General features: G+C 48.4%; 1 protein-coding gene across 4 annotated transcripts in view; it reads left to right on the forward strand.

Moving 5' to 3' along the window:
• The window catches only part of FGFR4 (fibroblast growth factor receptor 4), a 48699-nt gene that overhangs the window by 17746 nt on the left and 15438 nt on the right, over positions 1-15515 (forward strand). For 2 of the 4 annotated variants that reach the window (XM_053377213.1, XM_053377214.1), the window contains exon 3: positions 9273-9413. In XM_053377213.1, coding sequence (XP_053233188.1) covers positions 9273-9413 — 141 coding nt within the window. Of the gene's footprint in view, positions 1-7411; positions 7808-9272; positions 9414-15515 lie in introns of those variants that run through there. The other 2 variants (XM_053377216.1, XM_053377215.1) reach the window with 2 other exon arrangements.

Raw genomic sequence — 15515 nt, forward strand, 5'->3', positions numbered from 1 at the left:
ACAAGATGCCATGCAGTTTTGCCACTGACTCCATAGACCATGTTTAGCAGCATATTTTTACTAGCAAAAAGATTATGAGGAACAGATAACTCTCCAGACAGAGGGGTTAAAAACCAAAGTTTTAAAGTGCTGGAGGTTGCAAGTCAATTTGGTCTCACCTGGAAGTGTTTTCCCTCTTAATCCCAGATGACTGCTCTTATTTACTCAATGGTGAAAGAAACACACTACAACATTGGGCACTCAGAGGCATTATTATGATTTTTACGCATGTTCCAGAGTTAAGCCCTGGCCGCAGATTCCAGGGCTAAGCCCTCTGGCTTCAGGGAGGCCAATATCACACATTTAGGCTGGAGGGTCTAGAAGAAGGGGGGTTATTTTCCTTCTCTCCTCTCCCCCAACAGGCTTCCTCTCAGATAAAATCACTTCATGTGTTCCATAATTCCACCAATGAAAGCAATTCTCCTTAGAAAGGAGATTAAAACCCACACATGGATTGCACAACATGTCAGGGCTGAACCTGCAGGGTCTTCAGTGCATGTGACTTGATGCCATTCAGCTCTTATCTCTCATTTTCATTAGATCTGAGGGAGTCAGTCAAAAGCCAAATGGCTGCTTGGTAGCTAGGAAGGACTGGATGGGACTGAGCAAGCTGAAAATTAATCCAGACAAAGCTGAAATGCTGTTGGCAGTAGAACCATCTGCCATAGGTTTGCGTTTACACTTTCGAAAGGGGTTCTGCTGCCTCTGGAAGATCAGGTTCATAGCTTGGGGGATACTCCATGGCCTGGCGCTCTTGTTAGGCATGCCAGTAGTGTTAGTAGTAAGGGGTGCCTTTTCCAATCTTTGGCCAGTTTGCTGTGACCTTTCCTGACAATGTCAGACCTTGCTAGAGTCATTCATGCCCTAGTGACCTGCAATACACTTTCCATAGGGCTGCCCTTTGGGAACTGCAACTAGTGAAAATGCTGCGGGTGGGATGTTGACAGGTGTTAGGCACTGAGTCTATTGTACCAGTTTTCTGTGACCTGCATTGCCTGGTGAGTTGTTTCTGCACTCATTTCAAGGTGCTGCTGTTAGTCTTCAAAGCCCTCTGTCACTTGGGACCTGTTTCACTGAATGACAGCCTTCTTCCACCTGCTCCAATCATCTCCCAGCTCAGGGTTTCCCAAACTTGGGTCTCCAGCTGTTTTTGGACTACAGCTTCCATCATCTATAGCTAGCAGGACCAGTGGTCAGGGATAATGGAAACTGTAGTCCAAAAACAGCTGGAGACCCAGGTTTGGGATACCCTGCCCCAGCTCTGCACCCCTCACAACTATGAGGCCTACTTGGCTAGGGCCTTTTCTGTCCTTTCCCCACCCTGTAGAAAGCCTTTGCCAAGTGAGCTCCACCTTTAGATGACTGGTGAACATGTGTTTGTTTAAAAAGGCCTTTGGTTGAATATTTCCTCCTTAGGGTACAGTATTTGGATCTTTCTGTTCAGATGGCTGTTTTGTAATTATTATTGGGTTTTGGGTTTTCTGCTCATGTTTTATTGTGAATTGCTTTATATTTTGTGACTGTAGTTTCTGATTGTTAGCCACCTTGAATTCCCTTGGAAAAGTACGCAAGATGTCATTGTTTATGGTGATGAAGCTGTGCATGTGACAGAAAGGCACAAATGACCTCACGTTCCTAGGGTGTATATAACCCTGCAGCAAAACAACAGCAATAACCTACACATGCAGTTGAGACTCAGTATTAACGTTTCATGCTAATTCACAGACAGACACACCTAAAATTTGTAACCCATAATGTGATGGAGGCGTTTGCACTTGCCCTCTTTCATAGAATCATGGGACTATAGAGTTGGAAGGAACCCTGAGATTCATCTAGTTCAACCACCTGAAAGCTGAAATATGCAGCTGTCCCATATGGGGATCAAACCTGCAACCTTAGTGGTTATCAGCACCAAACTCTAACCAACTGAGCTATCTCTGACTGAATACAACCCTTCCCTGATCTCAAGAGGGTGTAAAGGGGTGGAGGGCATCTTCCCCATATTATACCCCAGGTAAAACTATTGCGCCAGTTGCTCTTACCCTTTATGAAAGGAAGGAAGAAAACCCAAGGAAGGCTGTGCGGCAAGCAAGCTCATCCACTAAGCCCAAAGGCCACAGTTACCTGGGGACTGGGGAGCCATAGCTAATCCCCCCATTCTGGGAGCCTATTGATATGGAAAGCTTTTCCTGAAAGGAGGATGCTCCACAGATGAAGATCTGCCCAGGAAGAATAGCTGGGGAGGGAGGGGGGAGTAGTTGGTTTGGAATGTGAGTTTGTTTGGATGCAACTTCACTTTAAAGGAGAGATTTAATCAGCAGTTTCAATAGCCCCTGTTCAGCATGGAAAACTGAGTTGGGAGGCTGCCACTGCTGTTGATTAATTAGCTATCTTGTGATAGCTTTTCCATGACAAAACAGGGGAGGGGCAGCTTGCCCCTGGCTCATTCTATTAACCAGCCTTACTGTTCCCTCTGTCCCCACCAGTGCTTCCATCTGCAGTTTGCCACCAAGAGACAATGGCTAATGGGCAAAGGCAGCAGCAGAGAGCATATTGGCAAGTTGCTCCAAAGGGTGTTTCCTACAGCCAACCTGGAAGCTTCGGAGCTGCTGTTGGATAGATTATATATATCCCAAAACTGGGTGAATCCATCCAAGTTGTGCTTGCCAAGCAATGCAGTGCGAGTGTTGTAGGAAAAATGGGGGTTGGCTTTTACAGCCCAACTTCCCATCAAGGGACTCTGAGTCCCCCAAGTCCATGATTGGTCAGAGAAGAATGGATGGAGGCAGGATCCAGTGAAAGCAAAGCAGATTTTTATTTTTCTGTTGCAAAAGAGCTCCCCCCTTCCTTGCAAGGAGGCGAGAGAACAAGAACAAAGTGTGCAGGAACCTTTAAAGGCTTTAGACATTGCCCAACCCTTTTGCCAAGAACCACCCTAAAAGCATCATACATGCATCACAGAAAGAGGCAGTCAACCACAAAAAATTGAGAGTTAGGCTTCTCTCCTGCCTGCCAAGATACCTGATAATGATTGCATTACCTGGGCAGTCTGGCTATTGTTTTGAGATGATAAATACTTTAGTTCTTGAATCCAAGTCACAGGCCCACCCTATTCATACACAAAATATGCTTTTAAGACAGGATTTGAATGAAAGAACTATTGGGAAAGGTTGGGTGATAGAACTATTGGGAAAGGTTTCTCCAAGGTATTTCCTTCTGCAGAAGAAATATTTAGAGTCACTAGGAGAGCCAATATGTCTTTTTTGGGGATTGTTCTGTGTGCTAAAATAAAGTGTAATTTCTCTCAGGGAGTATTCCCTAAATTTTGACGGGTGAAGGATTGGTTTTCTGTGGAGTGTGTGTCTGCTATATGTCTGCACCCTAGTTTTTTATAACACAAGGAAGATGTGGGGTGAGAAATATGGATGGTTCATTGCTTAGCTGTTTGGGAAGAGCAATGAGGCAAATTCCTTCATGTGGATAACCGTCCCCACATTGTGATAACAAGCACAGACAATGTGGCTCCTCTGGAGGCTTCCTGGTGTGATAGAGCATCAGAGAAAGCCTCTGCTGGTGTTTTTCTTTTTCTTTTGAAAAGATTGTGTGTGGTGGGGGGAGGGCGGTGTCTGATAATTCACTGTCATCCCATTGTTTCCCTTTCCAAACATGCATCTGAATCCCAGATTATTAGCACCTGGCCATAGACCCCAAGTGTAGGATGGTTCTTACAGCTCAGCATCTGAGACCATCTTTCTGGCCTACCACGGAAAGTGGTTAGTTTGGTGAGTAACATAGAATCCCATAGTTGGAAGGGACCATAAGGGTCATCTAATGCAGGTATCTCTCTGGTCCACTGCTGAAAGTGGTTAGGTTGGTGAGTCTAGAGAATCATAGAATTGTAGAGTTGAAAGGGACCATGAGGGTCCTGAAATGCAGGAATATTTTGTCCAACTTGGGGCTTGAACCCATGCCCCGAGTCTCACGCTTTACTGACTGAGCTATTCCAGAAGTGCCAAGGACAGGGACTTCTTTCTGGTAGTAGTCCCAGTTTCTCTGCAACTCTCTTTCTAGGAAAATTCATATGCACACCTCTCCATTGTTCTTTAGGACCACACATAATGCTTTTTATATATTAAAAAATGCAGTCTACACATGGATGATTTTATGGTGGTTGTGTCTAAAGAACTACCGTATTTTTCGCTCTATAACACGCACCCGACCATAACACGCACATAGTTTTTAGAGGAGGAAAACAAGAAAAAAAAATATTCTAAACGAAACAGTGGATGTATGATTTTTGTGGTTCATGCTGTGGCCACAGACATGTGATCTGACGGTGAGTTTGGGGTAGCCCAATGAAAAAATCCTGAGGATCCATGTGGATCCATGCTTTGTAACCATGTTTTTGCACCACTGCGGCCCCAGGCAACAGTGGGTGCGTGATTTTTTTGGTGCAAGCTGTAGCCACGGACATGCTATGTGATCTGATGGTGAATTTGGGGTGACCCAGTGCAAAAATCCTTAGGATCCATGTGGATCCGTGCTTTGTAACCATGTTTTAAGTGGGGAGGGAAGGAAAAGCACTCAAGGGACAAGGAGCACGCGTGGGGTGGGTGGAGAAGGATGCTGCTAATAATGCAGAAGAGGGGTATAAGAGGAGAAGGCTCCTGTCCTCTCCTGCTTTGCTCCTTTAAAGCAAGCAGGCTCTCTGTCCCTCTCTCCTCCCCACTCAGCGGCTCTTCTCCCGCTTTGCTGTTTCAAAGCAAGCCACGGAGGAGGGAAGGAAGGGGAACCATGGATCCTCTGCTCACGACTGCAGCAGATCCCCCCGCCATCTGTAGGCATTCGCACCATAACACGCACAGACATTTCCCCTTACTTTCTAGGAGGAAAAAAGTGAGTGTTATGGAGCAAAAAATACGGTATTTTCCATTGCTGCTTTAACATTGTAACCCCCCCCCCCATTATTTTGTATAACAGGAATAGTAATGTTTTTTAAACTGATTTCTTTGAATCTGCCTTGGAAGGGTATATTCTCCAAAAGGTGGGGTAGGAAACCATTAAAAAGAAGGCTTTTGGTGGCAGCTAACCATGCAGGCACTGTTCAGCCTCCACTGTCGAATGTGGTATGTTTCTGAATGCCAGGTGCTGGAAATCACAAGTGAGAAGAGGGCAGTTGTGCTCAGGGGCTGCTTTTGGGTTTCCCATAGGCATCTGGTTGGCCACTGCAAAAAGAGGATGCTAAACTGGATGGGTCATTGACCTGATCCAGTAGGCTCTTACGTTCTTTTTAAAGCAGGGGTCGGCAACGTGCGGCCCATGAAGAACCGTTTTACCGGCCCACGAGCTGCCCCCAAACCGAGCCGCCCGCTCAGCAGGTCCCCTGTGTGCTGCGCTAAACCAGCACGGCGCGGGGACTCGCTGAGTGGCGCCGGAAATGGCGTCTGCGCATGTCCAGATGCCAAAAATCACTTCTGCGCAGGTGCGATTTCTGGCATCTGGGCATGTGCAGAAGTAATTTTCGGCGCCGCAGACAGGTGCAGATGCGATTTCCGGCATTGCGCTGCACCAGTCCAGCCCACAGACGATCTCCATGGGAGTGATCCGGCCCATGGCCGGTAAACCTTGCCAACCCCTGTTTTAAAGCATCATCCTCTCAATATATGCCCATCAGAATCAAAACAAATTTTGCCCAATCCAGATTTTTGAATGAGGGGATAATGTGTGCTGCCAGAAACAAAGATATTGGTAATGTTGGTAATGTGATGCACTTATCAATAGATGAATTTTAAATAACAATGTGATACAGCAGCAAAGAAAGCTAGTGCTATTCTAGGCTGTGTCAGCAGATGTATAGTGTCCAGATCAAGGGAAGTATTATTCAGCCGACTCCCTCAGGAGGTTGTGGACTCTCCTTCCTTGGAGGTTTTAAGCAGAGGTTGGATGGCCATCTGTCATGGATGCTTTAGCTGAGATTCCTGTATTGCAGGGGGTTGGACGAGATGGCTCTTAAGGTCCCTTCCAACTCTACAAATCTATTATTCAATTTGTGATCCTGTAGATCAGGGGTGGGGTACCTGTGGCCCTCTGGTTGATGTTGGACTCCAAATTCCTTTAGCCCCAGCTAGCATGGCCAAATGGCAAGGGATGATGAGAGCCTTGGTGCAGGTTAGAGGTATATCTCACAACACCACTTTAAGAAAGAAGGCCCAAAGCTTGAAAGTAAAAACCACACTTTCGACTCCAACTAAGCTAGACACAGTCGCTTATATTGTAGCTGTAATAATGGGGAAGCATTCTTCACACGCTCTGACACACAATGCTCTTGTGTGTGTTGAGCTCTGCACTAAAACAACTTCTATGCATCTTTTCCCCACCAGAACTTACTCTCCCAGCCCTTCCTTGCCAAAGCCTAGAATTCCTGGTTGGGTTACAGAGGGTCTTGCAGAAAGAATCAGTTAGCTGTGTCCATGTGCAGCTGCCTGCGTACATATTAACCATTTGCTTCCTGGTAACTGCAGCTGCTTCCAAGTTCCCATAATGATTTTTGGCTTAACATGCGACAAGTCATCTCTGAGTCTGACACATCCTCCCACTAAGCTAAGTGATGTAGTTAATTGGGTCCAAACTTTATGCAGCGTTCAGAGACATGCTGGCCTCCTGGCATCAAGCTGAGGAGCTTCTTTTCTGTGTTGCCTCTATCTCTCCATATGGGATAACACTCATGTCTCTCACAAGCAGCAGATAATAGGTGTAACTCTGATCCTGGTTACCATCAGACCTAGAAACTTTATGGAGTTGGTAGGGGTAATCTGGATATTCCCAGCACCCTTAAAGAAAGACAGAAGAATCGAATTTATCTCCCTTGCTTAATAAAAATCATGCAGCCGTGAGTTCCACAGGTAGAACTCCATTCTGCCTACAAATGCAAGCTCTTGCTTTTTTGGCGGGCAGTTAAGAAACGCTTTATTGAATGTACACCAGTGCACAATCCTTTTTTTTTTTTTTTTTTTGCCTCTCCTCGCCCCAGCCCCGTCGGGTTCCATGGGGTTTTAATTATTTTCACACACATCCCCGCGCAGCGTTTCTGTCTTCCGAAAGCCCCCCCCCTCTCCACGACGCGCTCCTTGTGAGCAGGAGTTTAATGAGTGGTGTCTCCAGTTACCGCTGCCAGCAGAGAGGAAGCAAAGCCCCGGCAGAGAATGAACTCCGCTTAATCCCCTTTGCCGGAGCTTTGGGGGAGAGAATTTAGCTAATGTGAGTGTGAAAAGGCCCTGGCGCGGGCGGGGGAGGGCGCAGGGGGAGGGGAGGGGACAAGGGGCGGGGCGGGGCCCCTGCGACCCTCCCCCTCGGCCCTGGCTCTTTTCGCGGCCCATTGTTGGCTCCGAGCGGGCCGGCGGCGCGCGGCGCGGGGGTGTAACCCGAGAGCTTTCGCTACAAAGTCCCCGCGCCTGTTGCTGGAGCCGACAGAAGGCGCGAGGGCTGCAGGCGGAGAGAGCCGAGCGCGGCCGGGCTGATCGCTCCCACCAAGCCGGAGAAGAACCTTTGTGGAGCCCGCCGCGCTCGGCCGTCGGATTTATTCTTCGGCCACTTTCCGCGCGACTCGCCGGCACCGGGGAGCGAGCGAGCGAGCGAGCGAGGGAGTGGAGGAGCCTCGCTCCCTTGCCCAGCCGGCTTGCCCAGCGAGGGATGGAGCCCGGGCGAAGCGCGCCGCAGCACGGAGCCGCGGGACAGCGCTGAAGCGGCGGCGGCGGCGGCAAGAGGTGAGGTGGACTCCGTCTACGTTGTCCGCTGCGGGGCTAGGAATGGCCCCCGGGGAGAGAGATCCGGGTCTCTTGTCCGCCGCGACCCAGGAGGCTCCCCGGGGTGTGGCGGGGCGAAGGGCTGTTCTCCCCGCGCCCGGGGAGGCGGTGGACTTTGACCGGGAGGGTCTGTAAATCTGTTACCAAACTGTCCGGGCGCGCAGAGGTTCTTTTGTCGCTCGGATTAAAGATTAAGCTGCCCCCCGAGAGCCTGTTCTCGGGCGCTGCTCTCTGCACTCGCACCACGTACGCTCCTTTCCCAGGGAACAGGCACCCAGATATGCAGGTTGCACGCAAGACGCGCGGCGCACTCACACCGTTCACACCGACACGCGCGCCCTGGACGCGCCTGCCCATCCGCGCCAATCCACGGCCGCAAGCGCAATTGGAAATCTTGCGTTAATTGAACGGGGCTTGTGCTCCTAACCGTGCTCTCGAACCTCGTGGCTTTCGGCGGCACTTTTAAACCGGCTTCTTGACTTTCCTTTGGACTGTGTGCAGCTGGGCAGTGGAAGTGCCTTTACGCACGCACGCTGCGGCCGTGAGTTTATTACCAATAAGCACCACGTGTTCAAACTTAAACTCGCTTTCGTCTTGCACGAGAATTCCTTTCGCTGCCCACTTGTATTTCTTCTTCTCCTCCCCACCCCATGGTTTGTTCTGCTCCTTGGGTCATTATCAAAGTGCATGAGAAGGTTGTACCATTGAGATTTGGGGGGAAGAAAGGCATAGGAGCAGGAGCTGGCCAGCAAGTTGTGATGGCAGGGTCATGCCAAAGGCCAAGAATCCTGATTTATTTATTTACATTTTTTATCCATGGGGGCTGTCTTTTCCAGGTAGGAAGTATCTTAACATGATCTGGTGGACTTTGGCCATGAAGAGCTGGCTAGGTGACACCCAGCCTCTGTAGTGCATCTCCCTGGGAGGCCACCTCATACTCAAGATGAGGGTTGTAGAATTCTAGTGCAATGCTGTAGGCAGTGTTCTATCCAGGAAATGAATTTGTTTCACATCAGCATCTCATAGGAAGCTGCCTTTTACAAAGTCAGACCCACTGGTTCCTCTGGCTCAGTATTGTCTACACTGACTGGCAGCATCTCTTCAGGGTTTCAGACAGAAACCTCTCCTAGCCCTACTTGGTGCTGCTGGGCTTTACCACTGAGGTACAATGGCTCACTCACGAGCAGAACTGGGCATATTCTGGGATTGTTGCAAACAGATTCTTCTGTGCTGATTGGCAAATCAACTCCCTCCTTCCAAAAAAAATGTCCAGCAGCCTAGAATGGCTACAGGTACTGCTGTCTTAATAACTACCTCTTCCCCAATGTATTATTGGGAGTTCTAGATGGTTGTGGACATAGGATACACAATCGTTCTGCACTGCAATGGAAAACTCAATGGAGTGACAACCCCTTTCCCTTCTCAATCTAGGCTTGGAGGATCCAAGTGGGAGCTGCGGGACAAGAAGAGACAACAGGATGACAGCCCTGCTGTGTGGCCTTCTCAGGTTCCTGGCAGTGGCAACAACATGTGCTTGGGCAGCTGCTTCTGCTGAAGGAATGATGAAACCAGGTGAGCAGAAAGATTAGGGTGTGTTTGGGTGCAAGAGTCAGGGTGGCCATCTATTCAGGGGCTATGACTGTTTGGTGTTTATAGGACACTTTTCATTTTCTGAGGCTTGTATGGTCTTCTCCTGTGTTTGCCGTGACATGGGAATACAGAGAGAGAGAGAGAGAGATCCATGGCAGAGATGGAAACCAGCCCTCCCACATCCAATACACCATCTACACTGGCCTAATTCGTGTTATACGTGTAGTGCCTCAGTGTGTTGCAAGCCTGCTCTCCTCCAACCTGCTAGCCTTAACTTCTCTGTGTGTTCAGCACGTCCACCCTATTCTGGTGTGGTGTGTGTAGGCGGCGGCATCGGCTTGGAATCAATCAGAATGGCTCACGGTGCTTTTGAGTTCCCAGCTTCTTCCTTCCCTCCACCCCTTCCTTGCGCTTACACAGAGCGCAGGCAGCGGTGATGGCTGCAGAGTCGAAAGTACAGTTTGAAAGGCTGTCCTTGTGCTGGTGGAGGGGGCACAAAGAGCGCTCACATAGGTGTTTGCTTTGTGCTCCAGCGTATAAGAGATCCCAGCCTCAAACAGAGACTACTTGTACATTAAGGCACAATCTAAATACCAATTTCCTCCAGATTAGCCCGAATTCCCTGGGAACACTTTGTGCCAGGGAAGGGGAAGATTTTTCCATAGTAACCAGCCTGTGAGAGCAAGGTCTTGATAGGGCCTAATTTCCCCTTGGCTGCCCTGGGTGTCTCTGTCTTGTGCTTTCCTGCTTTACAAACCAGGACCAAAGTTCTCCCTTGGGTCTAGTTTCATTTCCCCCCTCCTGATTGTCTAGTCCTTTATTGTGTTTATCAGTTTTAAGTAGGTAACTACAAGACGGAACTAAGCGCAGCCAAACAGCTGTGTATGGATTTGTGTATGATAGGAGTATAGTACAAATACGTTGTTAGACATATATAGCAGGGTTGATGTCGCTTGTACAAGTTGTCTGATCTGGTGTTTTGTCAAAATAACTGCAGTTCTGCTTTGTGGAGCCCTTGCAAGGGAGCCAGACACACAATGCAGGCATTCCACTTGTCAGATAAACCCTGTAATAAAGGCAACATTTGGAATTTGTGTAGTTTGGTTTTGTTATTTGGCCAATGTGGTCTGCGTTTTTGATGACTGGCCCCTTCCGAGTACTCAAATTTGCTAGGACTGCTGATCCTTCGGTCTAGCTTTGTACTTTCAGCATCCTCTGGCAGAGTGAGGGTAAAATGCCAAGCCAGGGACTTGGCACCATCCCTCATGCCTGAGAAAAGGCATTTATCCTGCTATTGGCCCTGCCACCAAACAGATGGGGATATTGTTATTTGTGCCTAGGTGCCCCTGCTCCTGCTGTCACCCTGAGCACTGTAATGCTCTACCATCACCTACCTGGCTACCTGGGGAGTGGGCTTAAGCTTATTGTAGCCGTTGGCATATAGGCTATTCTCTGTATTCTGTTTTCAGAAGGCACCATATATACTCAAGAGAAAAAGGTGGGTGATGAAAAGTGGGGGTGATGTTCTGGACAGGGGCTTCAAATGCCTATCCTATGTATTAGCACTTGAAATTCCTTGAAGTCAATTTGACCGGGTGTTTTTCCCAGGTGTTAGTATTTAGATTCCCTTAAGCGCTCTTCAGATACTACTCTGTGAAGGAAGGAAGCATTGTGAAAGTGGCTACAGGGTTGCATGTTTAGCCCCATCCCTAAAGTTTTGTGGTTTCTCCTGCCATGCTGAGCCATAAACTTCTGAAGTGGGGAGCCTGTTTGGCATGTGAGGCTTCCCATGTGACCTAGAACCCCATGGTCCAAGGGCAGGCTCCCCCCACTTCTGATGTTTATCCCCTGGGAGAGGAGGAGCTGTGTCACACAGGAGGCAGGGCTAAACCTAGAACCTTTAGAAGACACCTTTAGCGTATCTTCACCCTTTGTGCAAGTTATACCTGCGGAACTGGGAGGCTCCATATTTGTTCCTGATTTTTCTCATGGGGGCAAGAGGCCCACCAAACTGTTTAGAAGGATGCAGACCCTTCAGTGAATTAAAGTGAGCTATTCTCAAGTGCGATTTTGACAAAGGGTAGAGAAACGATGGTATCTTCGCCATCTGGTCCTCCAGTTGGAAATCTTTTCCAGATTTGTTCAGGATGCAAACTTTGTTGTTTGAACACTCTTCGCCCTCTGAAATGCTACTCTGGAAACTGCCTCTGCTTGCTCTATGGGTCTCTTAAAAGACTCCTAATCAAATGGGCTCTGTATCTATTTAAAGCTCTCCTAAAGGTGGGGGCTTGCTTCCCTTCCAATCAGAATGGTTTTCTCGGTCTGAAGCCATATTCGTAGAAAACTCTTAAATTACCCTTGGCAATTACATTAAGTGCTTCGGTAGTAAAGAACAGCTGTGGGGAACATATCCCCCCCCCCCCGTCTCTGCACAGGAGCATATTCTCAGGGTCAGTGATGAAGGCAAGCAAGCGAGATGTCCACTCCAGGTAGTTACATTCACAAGGTTGCATTAGTTGCTGATTCAAAGCCTCCCAGTCCTGGTTGTGCAAGAGTTTCCCTAAATTGGGAATAGATGTGTCTATGGAGTCCCCCTACACACACACCTTTTTTTCCTTAGAAGTTTCCAAGTAGCATCTAACCCAGCTGCCATCTGAAGCTGCCCAGTATGGCTGTTTGTTTGTTTTAAAATGAAGAAGCTCCAAGGTTCAGGATGGAAAGAAGAATCTTTGCTGTCCAAGATTTGCAGGGTTACCTTGGCCTCTGGAGGGACAGTGATGGTGAATGGTGGATGATAACAGCATTCTCATGGCTGTCTCTTCTGGTTGGCAGCATTTTCCTATCAGGGTACCCCACCCACCTCCCACCCAGAGTTCTGTCCCAGAGCATCATGAAGGGAGGCCAGCATTCATCAGCTGGGAAGACCTAGCATCAGTCAAACTTGGGAGAATGGGTCTGGTTTGTGCCTGAGCTGGTTCGAGGCATTGTGGGGAGGGGTGGGGAGAAGGGGGAGCTGGCAGGGCTCCCACGCAACCCAGGCTAACTTTGGAGAAGGAGGATGGGTCACCAAAGCAATTATAGTTCAAATCCAGGTTAGACAAACAGGGAGGTGGGAAGTTGTGGAGTCAGCTGAGTGTGAAACCTCTCACTCCCACTCATGCCATGGGGAGGGGGGGGAGGGAAGGCCTTTTGTGTTGAGCATGAGAGAAGCGAGCAGGAGGAATGGAGCTAAATGAAAAGGGGAGAGGGGAAATGAGTCTCCGGTTGGCGAAGAGGGTGGAGGGGAGGCTGCTTATCTCATTCCCATCCTTCCGGCTCTCCCCCCCCCCATGACCGTTCGCCCAATCCTGCAAAGGCAGAGCCCCGTCTGCTGAAAGGGGGACTGGCCCCTATTGTAAGTCGGGGCAGAGAGAGCACGGGAAAGGAGCAGTATGGCTGGGACAATGGTGATTGGGGGAGAGGGGCTCTGGGGGGGAGGGGCAGCGGTCGCGGGCTTCCTGACATGTTCATTTTGGAATCTGTCAAAACAGTCACTCTGGGCGCTGAGAGTGACCACTCAATCGAGGGCCCCCACAGAGAGAGAAGGGGCGGGGTGGGATGTGGTGCCGGGGGAGAGAGGGAGAGCTAAGCAGAGAAGTCATGCATCAGTGTCCGCCAGGATCCTTTCTCCTGTCCAGGACTGGCAGGAGAGGGGCTTTGATGACATCATTGCTCCGCAGAACAAGAGGCAAAGGAGGGGGCGCTGGACAAAGGGGCTTGTGAGCTGGGCTCAGAGGATCCCCAGGAAGGTGGCAGGTGGGGGGGGGGAGCACGCATTGTGACTGCATTTCCCCTCAAACTGTAGTCCATACTTTTAGCGATTTCTACCTAGTCCTTAGAAATCCCACTCATTCTTTCTCTGTCTCGGTCTTAAGCAGTCGCTTGCTGCCAACACCCTGTGATCACCAGCCCCAAATATATCGCTTCCTCCGCCTAAATCAACATTTATAGAATCTGCATACAATCACTGCCTTTTGTACACCTGGCATCCTATGTTCAACCAGTCACAAAATGTTTCTAGCACAAGCTAAAATCCCCCTAAAATTGGAGTGTTTCCCCACAGAGTCAGTAGTGGTCAGGGATGAAACAGGAGAATCTTCCTCTGAGCCCCTGCCCCACTTTTAATGGTTTTTGGTAAATTTGGTGTTCTAGAGGTTCCCGAACAAGTTTTTCAGAAATCTTGAAGCCGTGTGCATATTGTGGGGGAGGGAGAGTTGGATCTTCCTTTGGGAGGAACTGAAATTGAAGGGTATGTGATACTTTAATATTGAGCCTAACCACCAAGGATCAAGGGTGCAATACAGTACACACTTACCTGGGAGTAAATCCCATTGAACTCATTGGGACTTACTTCTGAGTAGACATGAATAGGACTGTGGTGTAAGGGTGTAAAATATACTGTATATACCTTGCTATGTAAAATACTGCTGTTTGGTACATATATGAAATGCCTTGGCAATAACAGTATTATCTATAGGTTACAGCTCTCATTGGCAGTTGTTGCACCCCAAGTACAGTAGATCTTTTTGTCAGTTGGGAAAATAGGAAAAGTTGTTAATGGATGACATCAACATTTGAGCAAATGAAAAATAGATTTTATTATCTGGACTTTCAAACAATATCTAGACGTTATCATGCAGAAACGGAACTAACTCATATTTCTAGAGAACACAAACACCCGTAACATGCAGTTTGAGGACTAGCAATATATTTGGACAGACACATTCTGCAATTTCCAGAATACTGAAGAAGTTAATGTTATTTCATTATCATACACAATTGTTTGCACATTTACCTGGGAGTAAGTCCCTTTAAACTTACTTGTGACTGAATAAATATGTACAGGGCTGTGTTAAAAGAGTCATAGTCACTGTAGATAAAAAGTTGTCCTTATTTATTAGTTTCCATCCCAGTTCATAACATATCATTGATGACAACTTAACTTCATCTCTCTAAGCAGAATCAATGTCTGAAAGATCCATATTCTGACCTTACTTTAATAATAATATTATAATAATAATAATTTTTATTTATACCCCGCCCTCCCCAGCCAAGGCTGGGCTCAGAGCGGCTTACAAGCAATAATAAAAACAAGTTAAATGATTACAACTTAAAAACAAAATTAAAAAATACAACATTAAAATACTGAAACATTAAAATATTAAAATGTAGCCTCATCACAGAAGGAGAAGGAAAAGAAAAAAGAAAGAGAGGGAGGGAATCAAATTGGCTCCAAGCCAAAGGCCAGGTGGAACAACTCTGTCTTACAGGCCCTGTGGAAAGAAATCAGATCCTGCAGGGCCCTGGTCTCGTGAGGCAGAGCGTTCCACCAGACCGGATCCAGAGTTAAAAAGGCCCTGGCTCTGGTTGAAGCCAATCTAACTTCCTTAGGGCCTAGGACCACTAGAGTGTTGTTATTTATGGACCTTGAGGCTCTCCGTGGGGCATACCAGGAGAGGCGGTCCCGTAGGTACGAGGATCCTAGGCCGTGAAGGGCTTTAAAGGTCAAAAGCAGCACCTTAAATCTGATCCTGTACTCCACCGGGAGCCAGCGCAGCTTGAAAAGCACTGGGTGAATATGCTCCCATGGCAAGGACCCCGTGAGGAGTCTCGCTGCAGCATTCTGCACCCGCTGGAGTTTCTGGGACAGCTTCAAGGGCAGCCCCGCGTAGAGCGAATTACAGTAGTCAAGCCTGGAGATGACCATCGCATGGATCACTGTGGCCAGGCCGGGGTGGGAAAGGTAAGGGACCAACTGCTTGATGCGGCGAAGGTGGAAAAATGTCGCCTTGGCTGTTGCTGTAACTTGCACCTCCATAGAAAGGGAGGCGTCAAGGATTACACCCAAACTCTTAACGGAAGGCAATGGCACTAATTGGGCCCCCGCAAGAGAAGGGAGTTGGTTCTTCATCCCCATGCCATCCCGACCCAGCCATAGGACCTCTGTCTTCGAAGGATTTAGTTTCAATCAGCTCCCATGAAACCATCCAGCCACAGATTCCAAGCATCTGGTCAGTGTGTTCGGGGCCGAGTCGGTGTGGCCAT

This window comes from Podarcis raffonei, chromosome 2 (genome assembly GCF_027172205.1).
Source record: "Podarcis raffonei isolate rPodRaf1 chromosome 2, rPodRaf1.pri, whole genome shotgun sequence".
Lineage (NCBI taxonomy): Eukaryota > Metazoa > Chordata > Lepidosauria > Squamata > Lacertidae > Podarcis > Podarcis raffonei.